Raw genomic sequence first — 15,436 nt, 5'->3', positions numbered from 1 at the left:
GTTCTGTCCTCCAATAGGGGAATTCTCTGCTGGCCTCACTGTTTCCCATTGAACAGTCTGTTAATTGACACTGTGAGAAAAAGGTGATAGGTTCCTTATAAATGTGATGGGCCACATTCATAGGTGTGGCTGAGCTCTATTCAGCCTAGCACCCGATGGGTAGGACAATGATGGCTGAACACCACCTTTATATCCCCTGGGTTCCTAGGCCAACCAGAGGCCAGTTTGGCTCTCAGCCTAAGGGCTGCTCTAAACTACTCTCAAAGACAAGAACTCCCAAAATGCTGTTCTGACAACTGAATAGATGGAATGCAGCTATGCTCTGGCCATGGCTCTAGCATACCAGAGATCCATTACAGCAGTTCAACAGCAGTCTGGGAACGCTTTAATGCTAGGGGTATTCCCCATGGCCCAGATCTGGCCAGTTTACAATCCTTTATTCTACCAGAGAGGAACAAGGGCAATATGAATTGGGCTCCAAATATAAATGTGTATAATATATACGTATTGAGATACTGACAGATTTGATAGCATTTCATCTCAGAACTGTCTGCATGCCACTGGTGGGTGAAATGATTCTTATACGTGTAGGGCCAAACATGATCTCACTTATTTTAGTATAAATCAGGAGTATTTCCACTGAAGTCCATCAAGTTACAGTGGCTTTAGGAATCATGACCATAATTCGGGGACAGGTGAGCAAAGCCCGCAGGTAAGTGGGGAACATGGAGACCTGGGAGATGGGTCGGAAATGAGAGGGAGTGTGGGCTATATTGGCAGAGAGAAAGGAGGGTCAGGACAAAACTGGGAGGAAAGATCAAACCAGTATCTTAGATGCCTATATACAAATGTGAGGAGTATGGGTAATAAGCAGGAAGAACTGGAAGTGCTAATAAATAAATACAACTATGACATTGTTGGCATCACTGAAACTTGGTGGGATAATACACATGATTGGAATGTTGGTGTGGATGGGTACAGTTTGCTCAGGAAGGATAGACAGGGGAAAAAGGGAGGAGGTGTTGCCTTATATATTAAAAATGTACACACTTGGACTGAGGTAGAGATGGACATAGGAGATGGAAGTGTTGAGAGTCTCTGGGTTAGGCTAAAAGGGGTAAAAAAACAAGGGTGATGTCATGCTAGGAGTCTACTACAGGCCACCTAACCAGGTGGAAGAGGTGGCTGAGGCTTTTTTTAAACAACTAACAAAATCATCCAAAGCCCAAGATTTGGTGGTGATGGGGGACTTCAACTATCCGGATATATGTTGGGAAAATAACACAGCGGGGCACAGACTATCCAACAAATTCTTGGACTGCATTGCAGACAACTTTTTATTTCAGAAGGTTGAAAATGCTACTAGGGGGGAAGCTATTCTAGACTTGATTTTAACAAATAGGGAGGAACTCGTTGAGAATTTGAAAGTAGAAGGCAGCTTGGGTGAAAGTGATCATGAAATCATAGAGTTTGCAATTCTAAGGAAGGGTAGAAGGGAGAACGGCAAAATAGAGACAATGGATTTCAGGAAGGCGGATTTTGGTAAGCTCAGAGAGCTGATAGGTAAGGTCCCATGGGAATCAAGACTGAGGGGAAAAACAACTGAGGAGAGTTGGCAGTTTTTCAAAGGGACACTATTAAGGGCCCAAAAGCAAGCTATTCCGCTGGTTAGGAAAGATAGAAAATGTGGCAAAAGACCACATTGGCTTAACCACGAGATCTTGCATGATCTAAAAAATAAAAAGGAGTCATATAAAAAATGGAAACTAGGACAGATTACAAAGGATGAATTTAGGCAAACAACACAGGAATGCAGGGGCAAGATTAGAAAGGCAAAGGCACAAAATGAGCTCAAACTAGCTACGGGAATAAAGGGAAACAAGACGACTTTTTATCAATACATTAGAAGCAAGAGGAAGACCAAAGACAGGGTAGGCCCACTGCTTAGTGAAGAGGGAGAAACAGTAACAGGAAACTTGGAAATGGCAGAGATGCTTAATGACTTCTTTGTTTCGGTCTTCACCGAGAAGTCTGAAGGAATGCCTAACATAGTGAATGCTAATGGGAAGGGGGTAGGTTTAGCAGATAAAATAAAAAAAAGAACAAGTTAAAAATCACTTAGAAAAGTTAGATGCCTGCAAGTCACCAGGGCCTGATGAAATGCATCCTAGAATACTCAAGGAGCTAATAGAGGAGGTATCTGAGCCTCTAGCTATTATCTTTGGAAAATCATGGGAGACGGGAGAGATTCCAGAAGACTGGAAAAGGGCAAATATAGTGCCCATCTATAAAAAGGGAAATAAAAACAACTCAGGAAACTACAGACCAGTTAGTTTAACTTCTGTGCCAGGGAAGATAATGGAGCAAGTAATTAAGGAAATCATCTGCAAACACTTGGAAGGTGGTAAGGTGATAGGGAACAGCCAGCATGGATTTGTAAAGAACAAATCATGTCAAACCAATCTGATAGCTTTCTTCGATACGATAACGAGTCTTGTGGATAAGGGAGAAGCTGTGGATGTGGTATACCTAGACTTTAGTAAGGCATTTGATACGGTCTCGCATGATATTCTTATCGATAAACTAGGCAAATACAATTTAGATGGGGCTACTATAAGGTGGGTGCATAACTGGCTGGATAACCGTACTCAGAGAGTTGTTATTAATGGTTCCCAATCCTGCTGGAAAGGCATAACGAGTGGGGTTCCGCAGGGGTCTGTTTTGGGACCGGCTCTGTTCAATATCTTCATTAACGACTTAGATATTGGCATAGAAAGTACGCTTATTAAGTTTGCGGATGATACCAAACTGGGAGGGATTGCAACTGCTTTGGAGGACAGGGTCATAATTCAAAATGATCTGGACAAATTGGAGAAATGGTCTGAGTTAAACAGGATGAAGTTTAACAAAGACAAATGCAAAGTGCTCCACTTAGGAAGAAAAAATCAGTTTCACACATACAGAATGGGAAGAGACTGTCTAGGAAGGAGTACGGCAGAAAGGGATCTAGGGGTTATAGTGGACCACAAGCTAAATATGAGTCAACAGTGTGATGCTGTTGCAAAAACAGCAAACATGATTCTGGGATGTATTAACAGGTGTGTTGTGAGCAAGACACGAGAAGTCATTCTTCCGCTCTACTCTGCTCTGGTTAGGCCTCAGCTGGAGTATTGTGTCCAGTTTTGGGCACCGCATTTCAAGAAAGATGTGGAGAAATTGGAAAGGGTCCAGAGAAGAGCAACAAGAATGATTAAAGGTCTTGAGAACATGACCTATGAAGGAAGACTGAAAGAATTGGGTTTGTTTAGTTTGGAAAAGAGAAGACTGAGAGGGGACATGATAGCAGTTTTCAGGTATCTAAAAGGGTGTCATAAGGAGGAGGGAGAAAACTTGTTCACCTTAGCCTCTAAGGATAGAACAAGAAGCAATGGGCTTAAACTGCAGCAAGGGAGGTCTAGGTTGGACATTAGGAAAAAGTTCCTAACTGTCAGGGTGGTTAAACACTGGAATAAATTGCCTAGGGAGGTTGTGGAATCTCCATCTCTGGAGATATTTAAGAGTAGGTTAGATAAATGTCTATCAGGGATGGTCTAGACAGTATTTGGTCCTGCCATGCGGGCAGGGGACTGGACTCGATGACCTCTCGAGTCCCTTCCAGTTCTAGAATCTATGAATCTATGAATTTGTAAATCAACTATAAACATTGGATCTAGGTGTTAGATATAAGTTTTTGAGGCACCATAGCATGAGGCTACATCAGGGTCAGGATATTTGTATGCACTCAGAGTGGCTAAACTTGTTATCTATTTATGTAGTCATATTTGGGGGAGTTAAAAGCAAAATTGGCTTCCAGAGGTTGGACCTGGGTTTTTGAGGCTTTGTTGCAACAAAATGTGTCAATATCTGTAATTTTAGATACACTTGGATTATCTAGATTTATTCTCTTTTTAGCAGTGGGATTTGGGGGATGGGGCTAGAAACTGGCATTTTCCAGCAGGCTCCAGATGCTAGATCTAAGTATTTTGGCTGGTACTAAGATCCAGAAGTTTTTGCTACATCTCAACTTGTTCTCCATTTAAGAAATGGAATTATCCTGATTTTGGTTGTTGTTGTGTATCCAATATGGGCATCTAGACTTGTTCTCTATTTAGGCAGTGGAATTTGGGGCCAAAACTTGGTAGGATCTGGCAGAATCCAGGTGCTAGATTGGGATTTGTATGGCATTCTTGCACTGGGATATATTGTGGTCTCAATTTGTATGTGTGTGTGGCAAAAAGCATCTAGACTTATTGTCTCTTTGGGCAGTGGAATTTGGGTGGCTGGGGACACAAATTGGCAGGATCTGGCAAGGTCCAGCTTTTACACACACTCATTGTTCTTCACCCTATCCATTTAGTCTTATTTTAGGGCATTTCCTGCATCTGTCTAGTCTGATTTTATTAGGGGGAGGGGAGATCAGATTCCTGCGAATTCTCCCTAATCCTATCACACACTAAACCACCTCATTCATAGCAACTCCACCAATGCTGCCTTCCCCATTTCCTGAGTTACTTAGCAACAACCATCCCTCCCCTCTTTCCCCCCCCCCCCCCATCCATCCTTTCTATTTTTTACCCTTTGCAATAACGATTTGCAGGCTGTTAAAAGCAATGAGGATGCTCTGCATCGTAGGGAAAGCTTTTTCTTTCAACCTTCCTTTCTGTACTTGCCAGATCCTTCTTGCCTCCAAAATGAAAACCTGGGCTGCCTGCATATGTGTAATCAAAGGTTAAAAAGCACCTCGGCTGACACCACGCATGTGTTAATCTGTGCTGCAGCAGTGTGCATCATTTCCACTTTGACCTCAGAGTTAATCTGCATTCAGGCAGAAGCTCCGTTGCTTTATTCTTTCCCCCCCTCTTTTACCCTCCCCCCTCCTTTCCCTTTCTCCTGTGCTGATGGATTGTGTTGTCTGTGTACCGGTGTCTGTGTGAGTATGTGCTTGTGTGTGAGTGTGTTTCTCCTTACCTTGCCTGCTTTTCTTGTGTGTGTCCTCCCTCTCTCCCACCCTTTTTCTCCCAGTTTTATTATTTCTCTAGATTTGGAAGCTGCTGCCTAAGCTGACTTTTTTTTATTGTAGCTGCAAAAGGCTTGGGCAGATCTAATTTCTGCCCCCTCTGAATATTAATTCCTGCAGCTGGGTGCAATGTATCATCCCACTGACGGGACCTGGTAGGGGGGTGGGGTGGGAACCACCAACAAAATAAAAATAAAGAAGGAAAGGGACGGATCCATCTGCAACCAAGAGGAAAAGGGAAAGGGGGGGGGGGGGAGAAAAAGAGAGATGAGTCCTCCAAATCCAACAAGCCTGGGGAGCTCGAATCCTGCATTTTCTCTCAAAATGATGGTGTGGGCACTTGTGCTTCTCTCCCTCATCCAGTGGTAAGATGTGCTTTTCTGCTTGTTTGCTGGGGGTTGGGGGTTGGGGGGGGGGACGAAGATACCGTTTGCAAATGCACAGAGCTGTTGTGAGAATGCTGAAGGTTTAGAGAGTAGCATTGCCTCCATCGATCTCCTTTGCTGCTGGGATCTTGCTATGTTTTATTGGCTTTACAATTCTTGCATTGAGAGGAATGGGGAGGCTAAGTGAAGGGTGGTACACGCGTGATTTTTGTGTGGCATTTGATGCCATGTTAAGGAAGCCTTTTCTCTTTGGTTTAAGGTTTGCTACAGTGCATGGAGTTATAATATAGCCGTGTTTTGTGGGCAGATTCTCACTGTATTCATCCTTGCTTCTTCCTAAGCAGTCACATCATGGCTGTGCTTGGGCTTGTATGTCTCCAAGACCCTATATTTACATTTCTACAGTACCAGGGTAATGAAACCAGTACATGGAATCAGGACCAAGGACAGAGATCCACTTTCGTATGCAAACCTCGCTGGCTTGAGGAAGCCAGGACAGATCTGCATTTTTGCTATTGATGGTATTTGGAACCGAGGCAGTCAGCATTGGGATGTAGTATCAGGGTGTATGTTATCCATATAGTCACTCGTGTTAGGCAAATGTTTACACTGGCATGATAACCGGTGTATTCCTCACACATAGATACTGACGTGTACAGTACAGAAGACCTATGCTTGCTGTGTGTGTCTGTTGCAAACATAAATGGAAATAGAAAACAAATATCTTAGTAATAGAAGAAAAAAAGAGGGAGTGTGTGTATAGGGGGGATCTAAAGGGGGTTGGTCAGTATTGCTGCATTGCAAAGCATTATGCTGAACCAGGCATTCTTGTAAAAACTGTGGACTGTGCATTTAACAGGTTAGGTGACAAAGTATCATTGCATTGCAAAGTACCTGGCCGTTCATGGCCTGATAGAATATTCGCCACAGTCACACAAGGGCTCCTTTCTTTCATGTATAAATGCAAGTAGTATCCCTTCCCCTTTATATTTTTAATAATATTGAAAAACAGATGGGCTCCTGTTTCACATGTACTTTCTTTTTTCACCCCCCCCCCATGTGTACTGCCATATTGAAAGCAGGCTCTCATGATTTTAAATAGAAATCAGACTGAGCAGTTCCACTGGTTGGATTTTTCTTTCCTAGGCAGAAAAGCCATTGGTTTTCTCTGTGTAGGGAAACAAAAAAAAATAATGTTATTTGCTGTAAGACTGAGCTTCACACAATCCCAGGTGGAAAGTAAAATAACTAGAAATAGAGCAAAGGTGTAATAGTGATGTGAAGCCTGATGAGCCCATGAGGAAAAGCATTTTGTTTATTTGTAGGGAAGGATGTGTAAAGTATCTTTGATTTCTTAAATAGCGTTTTACTATTACCATGAATAAAGCAATGGAAAATGAACCTTTACAGTAATTAAAATTAAGAAACACCCTGAATAAATGTTGAGGCCTTCTTTTGAGGTGACCGTGTCTTTGTTTATATCCTTCCATGTGTGTCTTTCTTTTTCTTTACTGGAAAATGCGCACAGTTTACATACACACAGGGTTCCCGACTATGTTATCATCTTTCTTCAAGTAAAATAAAACCAGAACATTTTTTTTAACTCTCTTTTACCCATTCCTTTGCTCTTGCTGGTGGATTTTCTGAACCCATGTTATTGGAGATGAATTTCCTAATGAACTTTTAAAAGACTAAATAAAACTCTTTGAAATGTGAATTCATGATTTTAAATTACATCTGAAGACCCACCAAAAAGTGCTGTGTTTTGCTAATAACCAGTTGGTATTCAAAATGGTCCCGTCCTCTCATTGACCTCCTATTCTAGAGAGTAAATAACAGAGACATCTTAACTTTATTTTTCAAATACTAATGTACTAAAATATCAAAGGTGATAATCACTTCATTAAAATCTGTCAGCATAAAAGAGTAACTTTAATTCTAAATATAATTTAAGAAAGTTCGTTACTTCTATTGTGGAGACAATGTTCCTATTAAAACATTAGTCTTGAAGGCACGTGGAGACATAGTCCTCAGTACCAGTTATTCATAATAAGATGTGTGTAAGTGTGTAAGTATTTGTCTGGCACTCTAGTGACATTAACAACTCATCAGACATATTTTTTTGTCTGTCATTGCTTTATGTAGCTTTTGTTTTGAAACACTGAACCACTTGGAGATCATATTTCAGTTCAGCTAAGAATTTAAATAAGTTCTGAATGTAACGCACATGAACAGGCTTATTGACTTCAGTGGAACTGTAAAGTTAAATAAGTGTAAGTATTTGCAGGATCTACCCAAAATAATTAAGTACACAGAAAATATAGCAAAAAAAAAAAATCTCATGAGGGTATTTCTTACTATGAAGGCAAATAGCTGCATAAAACAACTTGTGTGAATTGAAATTTCACTTGTTGCACTTTGTGGGCATTTAAAAGCTTGAAGAGAGACTTTTAGAATAATAAAGTAAGTTAAAGTTATTGGGTGAAATTCCAGCCCCATTGACTTCAATGGGACCAGGAGTTCATTCATTGTCTCAAAACAAATGTGATACAACACTGGACTACTTTTTTTCACAACATCTATTAGTTTAGATTTTTTTTTGCATTGCCACAAAGCACATTCTTATGACCCTGCACACTAATGTGTTAAGATATGCTTGTATACAGTTTCATGACATTCATAATTGTATTGCATATACAGTTTGTCCTCTCACATACACCTGTTTCACAGGAGTGGAACTCCATTGACTTAAGTAGAGTTACTTTCCAGTAGTGAAAGTGAGACAAGAATCAGGCTCAGTGTTCATATTTCATATCAAATTTGTGCACTAAAATATTTGTTTTTGTAATTTTTTAAAAATGCTGATACTTGATGTCAAATAGAACTGCTATGGTCACCAAAATTAACTGCACTCTAGCTCTAGAAAGTTAAATAGATTAACACATGACTTATTTGATGTTCCGACAATAATTACATATTTGTTCCAGAGAGACACCATACTGATGAGCACAAATGTTTAATTAAACTCCTTGCACATGCAACTACAAGCCAATGTACATCTAATTACTGCAGCTATTGTTTGTGAATAAGTTTGCTCACTAATTTAGACCCTTATTCTGTTTGCATATTGTTCATGAGTAGCTTTTGAATTCTTTCACTATTCTTAGTTGTTGTAGAAATTGTTCATCTGAACAAATCTCAGAGTATTGGTCATTTGTGAAATGCTGGACTTTGTCTATTCACTTTTTTTATTTGTGGTGTCAGATTGCTCACCTCATTACATGGTAATATTTCTGCTCTGTAACTGGCTAAAGCAGGAAAATAACAAATGCTTAGTAGCAAATAATGAACAATGAACAACAAATATTCATCATGTATTAGCACAAAAATACTCTTGTTCACATGTGAATATGGATATTCATATGAACATGTTTCTCAAACATTAATATAAACAAAAACACATGCAATGTGCGTATATAGGAAGTAAAAATGGGTGTGACTATTGTGGAACTGAACAGTCATTCAGAAACTGAGTAAATATTGCTGAACTTTGGTTTTGCAGTATTCACAGAGCTGTTCTTATTATGTGTTACATTCTGATACTCTCACAAATACCAACTAGCACTTTATTAGTTAAAGGTCCTACTGAAGTCAATGGGACCATTCCTGGAGTAAGGTGCTACTCAGCAGGAGCAGGATATCAAGCTATGGCCCCATGACAAGGCACAGGATGAATCTTACTAACATAAAAAACAGCAGTGTAAGAAATGTCATGTTGTAAATGGCTACAGGAAAATGCAATTGATTTTTTTGTTAAACAATGTAGCTTTTTAGTATTATAATTGTTTAGATTATTGTGAAGCTTGGGGTTCTGACTGTCCTGGATACTGAAGTGTTAGTGCCAACAGAGTTGGTACAGCACAGGAAGTGTGAGCTTCCCCACCCAAGAAGTATTCCAGAGTTCGGGGACAGTGACAGAGCATACCTGAGTTCAGGTGTTGTTTAGCTCTTCATGCCCATTCTTCCTTGGCCCTTCTGCTGAGACTTCCGGCAAGGGTTCTAGTTTGTGTAAATTATGGTGTTAGTTTGTGATGTGGTTACCAGACCAATAGGAACTGGAACTAGGAACAGCCTCTGTTTATCAAACTTAGACCACCAAACTGACCTGAGCTGGATTTGAAACATTAATAGGGAGGTGAAAGTCCCACCAAGATCCCTTTATCAATAACTTTTCATATATCTTAAAAGATTATAGATGACCCATGGAAGGACTCTAGTCTCCTGCTGGCAAGTGTATAAGGGATTTGAAAAACAAGATAAGCCCTTTTAGTAACTTCCGCTTTAGCAACTACATTACTTGTCCATACCTTTCAAGCTAAATTGCTTTTCGGGTACTCCAAGTTACATTGGTGAAAAAGTAAAGTGATGCTGGAAAGTCTTTCACAGAGAGCCTTAATCTCTCAAACTCTGAGAGGGAAGAAGTGTTTCATAAAAAAAGAAAAGTTTGAGCTTTGATGTTTACACAGCAACAAACAGCATTTCCAGGATATTAGAATATAAACAAATCTACTCTTTTTATTGTTCTTAGGTGATGTTTCTTATATGGTTCATATTACACCTGTGCTCCACAGACTCCACAACCTTCCAGCTTGTTTCTGGATTCATTTTAAGCTGTTGATTCTGGTGTAGCGGGACCTGTGTTACTTTGGTTCCTTTTCTGCTTATACTCCATCCCAGCAGTTGAGACATACAGAGATATTCTTCTCACAATTCTCAGACTTGAATTCAGTGGACGGAAGAGGGTTCTCAAAGGAGTGGATAGAGGTAGGAATTCACATACTTCTGGGCAGAGAAAGCTCATCCCAAGTGTGTGAGTCCCACAGCAATTAAATCCTAGACAAGCCCCTGCTTATGCCTCCGTGTCCAGGAAACAAGGGCTGGTGGCCTCCAGAGCTGATACAGCTTAAGCTAAAGATAGGGCTGTAACAAACTCATATCCTCCGCAGATTGGGCACAGAGGAAGACACGCAACACACCAACTACTGTAATATATATGCACTCCTTGGGCTTTATGTGTTTGCTTTTGTTTCATATTGCTACATTTCATATCCCTACCTATGTGCACAGGTACTATGGTGATGAGAGTCATGAGTTCTTAGACAGACAGTGTATTGTGGTCTGTATTAAAGCAACAAGAGTTTGTATTTAACAGTCCAATTATTCCTTTAGTAAACATTATTTAACACAGTAACTAGAGTCTGCTGCAGTCTGAATTTCTCTGCTCTCTCCCGGTAGTAAGAACCATTGTCTCACACAATAGAGAATGATCATAGGTCTCTGGAGATGCACCCAGGATTCTTACACAACAGCGGCTCCAGACAGACAGACCATGGTTAAAAGTGAGAGTGGCAGTAGAGAGTGCCTGAGTAGCTATTCCTAGCAGGATGGGAGATAAAGGAGCGTGGAGTTGTGATTTGAAAATAAATACCGTATATAAAATAAATCGTTCACCTAGGCATTATTTGAGATCATTCAACTTTCATGTCAGGTCGACTAGACAGTACAGCATATTTTATGGACATTTATTACATTAGCAGTTCCTTTGAACACAGATAGTGGGAATTGATTGCCCAGTTCCCATTTATTTCTAATGACAAATGGACATCCTTATCCACCAGGTGACTGAAAATCTGCAATGGATACCATGGACCAGCTCTCCTCACACTGGTGCTATACCCATTGAAGTCAGTGAGATCTCACAAGTATAACTGAGAGGAGAATTTGTACAATATAGTATAATTTCTTATAGCTAAAGATGTTTTCATAAATGGGAACTTGGAAATAACATTAAGATACACTATAGATGGATGAAAATATGTAACCATAATACATTACATTGGACAAAGCATTTTCCTCAACATTTATAAAAAAAAAAACACGTATACTTAAACCTTACTTTCTTTCTTTCACTCATTGTAGAAAGCTCTCAGTTTCTAGGCCAGAGAAATGATTTGGCAGATACACTGCCTTCTATAGAGTGAAATTCACTCCTGGACAGAGGGCCAGCCTAATGACTATCATCTACTTAAATTCCACTTTTGCTAACAAAGCAGATCTTAAATGGGACTTAAGTGATGCATACATCTTGTTTTGCCCCCTGGAGATGAGAGAATTTCTCCACTTAAGTGCAGAACTTCCATTCTCTGAGTGAAAGTTGCAAACATGGACTGTGAACAATATGTGGTGTTAATAAAGAAAGAGATGCATGCTTGTTTCTAAAGAAAATATTCAAACAACAGGTCTAGTCTTGCCCCCAAAGAAATTAGTGGGAAACCTCCCAGTGACTTTCCAGGGAACAGGATTTGTGCTCATGGACTCAGATTCAGAAGTGATTTGTAAATTAGTATAAAATTGCTCCCTTACACTTATTAATATTTCCTTAGATCTAATTACATCCATTTGCTGAGGTGAGGGGGGATATAAGAGAGTCTACATTTTTGTAATTTATATGCTGAAGACCCAGAAGAATGCACAAGAAGTTGTAAAATAAGATACTTCCAGCAACACTCTGTAACTTGTTTTTCTTACTATGCTCCTTTGTTTTGACCCCTTGGCACATGAGTTACAGCATGTCAGATTCATTGCAACAAATTCAGATGTGATATAAGGTGTGAACTGGAGGAATAAGTTACAAGTTGTGCATGTGAATGTAAATGTAACTAAGAACCTGCTCCAGCAAATCACTGGAACTCAGGAAACCTGGATTATATTCCTAGTTTTGCCACTGACCTGTAAAATGGGGATAATGATACTGACCTCTTTCGTAAAACTCTTTGAATATTACTATTTATTATTGTTATTATTTATTATATTCTTAACTATAAGTCAACGAGACTTAAAGTTAAGTTTATGCTTCCATGCTATACTGGATCAGTCCTTAGACACATTTAGAATCACACACACAATTTTAAAGTTAATGGGACAGATTTTGAAGTCAATGGGATTAATTACATGCTTAATGTGCAGCATGAGATTCCATTTTTGCTGTATCATGACACAAGTAACAAATTAAATATAAGAGAGTTTAAGTAACTCCAAGGGGGTCTAAATTGGGGGTAACATGTACATTGGTGGTGTCAGAAGGTGTAAGTTACACCAATTTTAAATCCCTCTAAACGTAATTACTCATTTAGGTGAACTTCTGGCTCCACTGAAGTGAATAGGAGCTTTGCTAGTAGGTCCAGGATTTCACCAATGAGGTCCAAAAGTAACTTGCCTCAGATTTATTGCTCAAATCAAAATACAATTAGCCAGAAGCTGGAGGCTCTGTCTTCTTTGAAAATGAGAAAATAATATTGTTGACTTTTCAGAACACTATAGTAAGCAGTAAGATACTAAATCAGTAAGTGCAATCTTTTCCTTTGAGGGGGGAGTGATTATCTATATCTAGCTATATAAAGCCTACCACGTTTTTGACCAATTCTGAAAATATAGAAATATAAGTAATGCAGGAAAAAACAGCATTTGAGGCCATTTGGGGCCATTTTTAAAGATCTCTGCTCAAAGACACAAGCGTGTTCTAATTGACGGAGAAAGTAAACAAAGAAAACAGAGACGGTGTTGGTAGGTTGTAAAGCATTTGTCACTAGAGTCTATAACTTGGGAGTGTGGTAAAAATAGAAGATGGATCATCATGTATCAGTGATCATTTATTTATTTGGTTGTTTTTTTAGAAAGAATAAGAAAAGAGCATTTGGGCACTCTTGACTACCTTTTAAAAATGTACCAAATAAATAAACAGACTTGTCAATTTCCCAAGATTAAATCAAGTAAGACAGTGATAGGATAAGCATAATAGAAATTAACCAACCTCACAAAAACATAGGTGATTAGCACACTTACCTGAGGTTTTATAGGAGTGTCTGTTGGAATTGTTTCTGTTATGTGATGTGTATTTTCAAAGAGATGGCAAAGGTGAATAGAACTTGAAATAGGCACCTTTTTATATCAAAATAATAAGTAAATTATGTATATGAGTAAATAGACAATGCATGTATGTGCAAATTTGATATTTCCATATGTACATAGCCACTTAGGTGTTTTGAAGGCATATATATAGTGGCTATTTGGACATAAGTCAGGCATGTCCAAATGAAAGTACATGCCTAAGTGTGAAAATCTGGCCTTTATCTAAGAAAAGTAAATATTACTTTTAAGTAAGGCATTATAATCTATTTTATATATGGACAATGTAAAACTAAGGACTCTATTTATACACATGGAAGGGAGAGGAAACCCCTAAGAATGACAAGGAGAATTGGGAACATTTGAAATGAATATTGGGGGGGGGAAAGATAATTTTTACGTTTGACTTAGGCCTGTTCATATGAAATTGCTAATCTTGTATGAAGTTGTGATTTTTTATTGGACCTCATCTTGGAATTCAGTGCAAATCCTTGAGTTGAAAGGCTGGCAATTCGCTGAGCCATTTATCTTCTTAACCTTTATGAACTTTCCATGCTTTACAGAAGAAATATCTATGGTACTGTAAACCTATGTAGAGAAACACATTTTAAAGGGCATCTCATGCTTACCCTAAATAACCCCTCGGAAATAGTACAGTGTTTCTTAGGAATCAGTAGAAAATCAGAACATGAATGTTTTTTCTCAATAATCATTCAATGTTATATTTTTGTAACATAAATAGCATGTTCTGGTCATATGAGGCTTTCGTTAATCTGCATCAGGATATCTTCAGAAATAAACGGATGTCTGTGCACCCTGGCAGATTGAGGATTAACTACTAAATTGCATTTCCAGTTGACCGATCCTTTAGCAAAATGTTCCTTATAAAATCTTGCAAACAATGAGAGAGAGGCAGAGCATAATTAATGGAGGGTTTTATATATATAAGAAAACCTCATTAAGACGTAAGCAGCATTTTATAAGAAACTCTTACTGTTGTACTTCTAGGGCCCTGGTTCACTGTGCTGCACATATCTGACAAAGAGATGTGTCAAAGTAAGTGTGTAAGTCAAAGTAAACATAAGTTATTTCCATTTTTATACTTCTGTGGGTTCCCGTCATGAAAAAAGTGGGGTAATTCATTTTCGGGAGCTCTTTAGAAAAAGAGGTGCTATCTTCCAAAAAGAAAGAAATGATAAAGGTCCAAATCCCTTCCTATGCATGGTAACTTGCAGAAGCAGTGCAACAAAAGGGAGCAAAAAGAGTATCTGGGTCTGGAGGAGATGTTGGTGCTGGTCGGAGGCAATTGTTCATTCTCTTCTCACCTTCCTTTTCCTCTAATCTTCTCCCCATTTTCACTTCCCTCCTTAGCTCTCACTCTCCCTTTGCCACACTTATTACATCTCTCTATTAAATATACTAATAGTTTTATCTCTCCATCTTGTTCTTTTTTGTCCCTATCCAACTCTGACACAACCCAGTGTTCCCCTGTTCTACAAAAAAGGTGAAAATAAGTATGGCCACCAGCTAGTAGTCTAGGTCAGTAGCCACCTGCATATCATGGTGTTGCAGGGGTACCACTTGTAGGCTCAGAACTTGCAGCAATGCCCAGTTGGATCTGATTCTATGTGCGGGGAAAGGCTGGTTAGAATGAGAAGAGGTTTCTTGAAGGGCAGGGTGGCAGCACTATTGTAAGATAACTCTGGGGTTGGGTGGGGGGCTTAGGTGCACGTCACACTGACCTGACTGTCAAGGTCAACAGCTCAGTTTACCAGTGGAGCTTTCCAATGGCCACTGCTATTATTAATTATTATTATTATTTATGTATTATTTATTTATTTATACAATGTGCTTTCCAAACAGTTAAGAAGGATAGTCCCTGCTTTAAGGAGTTCACAATCTAAAGACTAACAAGTAGACAGAGGTCAGGGGAAAGGTAATTACAACAGACAGTGTATATACAAGTCAACTTGCAGACAGTAATAGCAAGTCTTTAAGAAGGACTTAAATGTATACAAAGAAGGGCCTT

General features: G+C 39.2%; 1 protein-coding gene across 1 annotated transcript in view; it reads left to right on the top strand.

The window, feature by feature from the left end:
• The first annotated feature begins 5,323 nt into the window (after positions 1-5,323).
• Positions 5,324-15,436, top strand: part of GABRG2 (gamma-aminobutyric acid type A receptor subunit gamma2) — an 87,861-nt gene continuing 77,748 nt past the window's right edge. Inside the window, exon 1 of the mRNA XM_065410200.1 lies at positions 5,324-5,421. Coding sequence (XP_065266272.1) covers positions 5,324-5,421 — 98 coding nt within the window. The remainder of the gene's footprint in view (positions 5,422-15,436) is intronic.

This window comes from Emys orbicularis, chromosome 8 (assembly GCF_028017835.1).
Source record: "Emys orbicularis isolate rEmyOrb1 chromosome 8, rEmyOrb1.hap1, whole genome shotgun sequence".
Taxonomy (NCBI): Eukaryota; Metazoa; Chordata; order Testudines; family Emydidae; genus Emys; species Emys orbicularis.
This window is presented reverse-complemented; position numbering and strand designations above follow the sequence as displayed.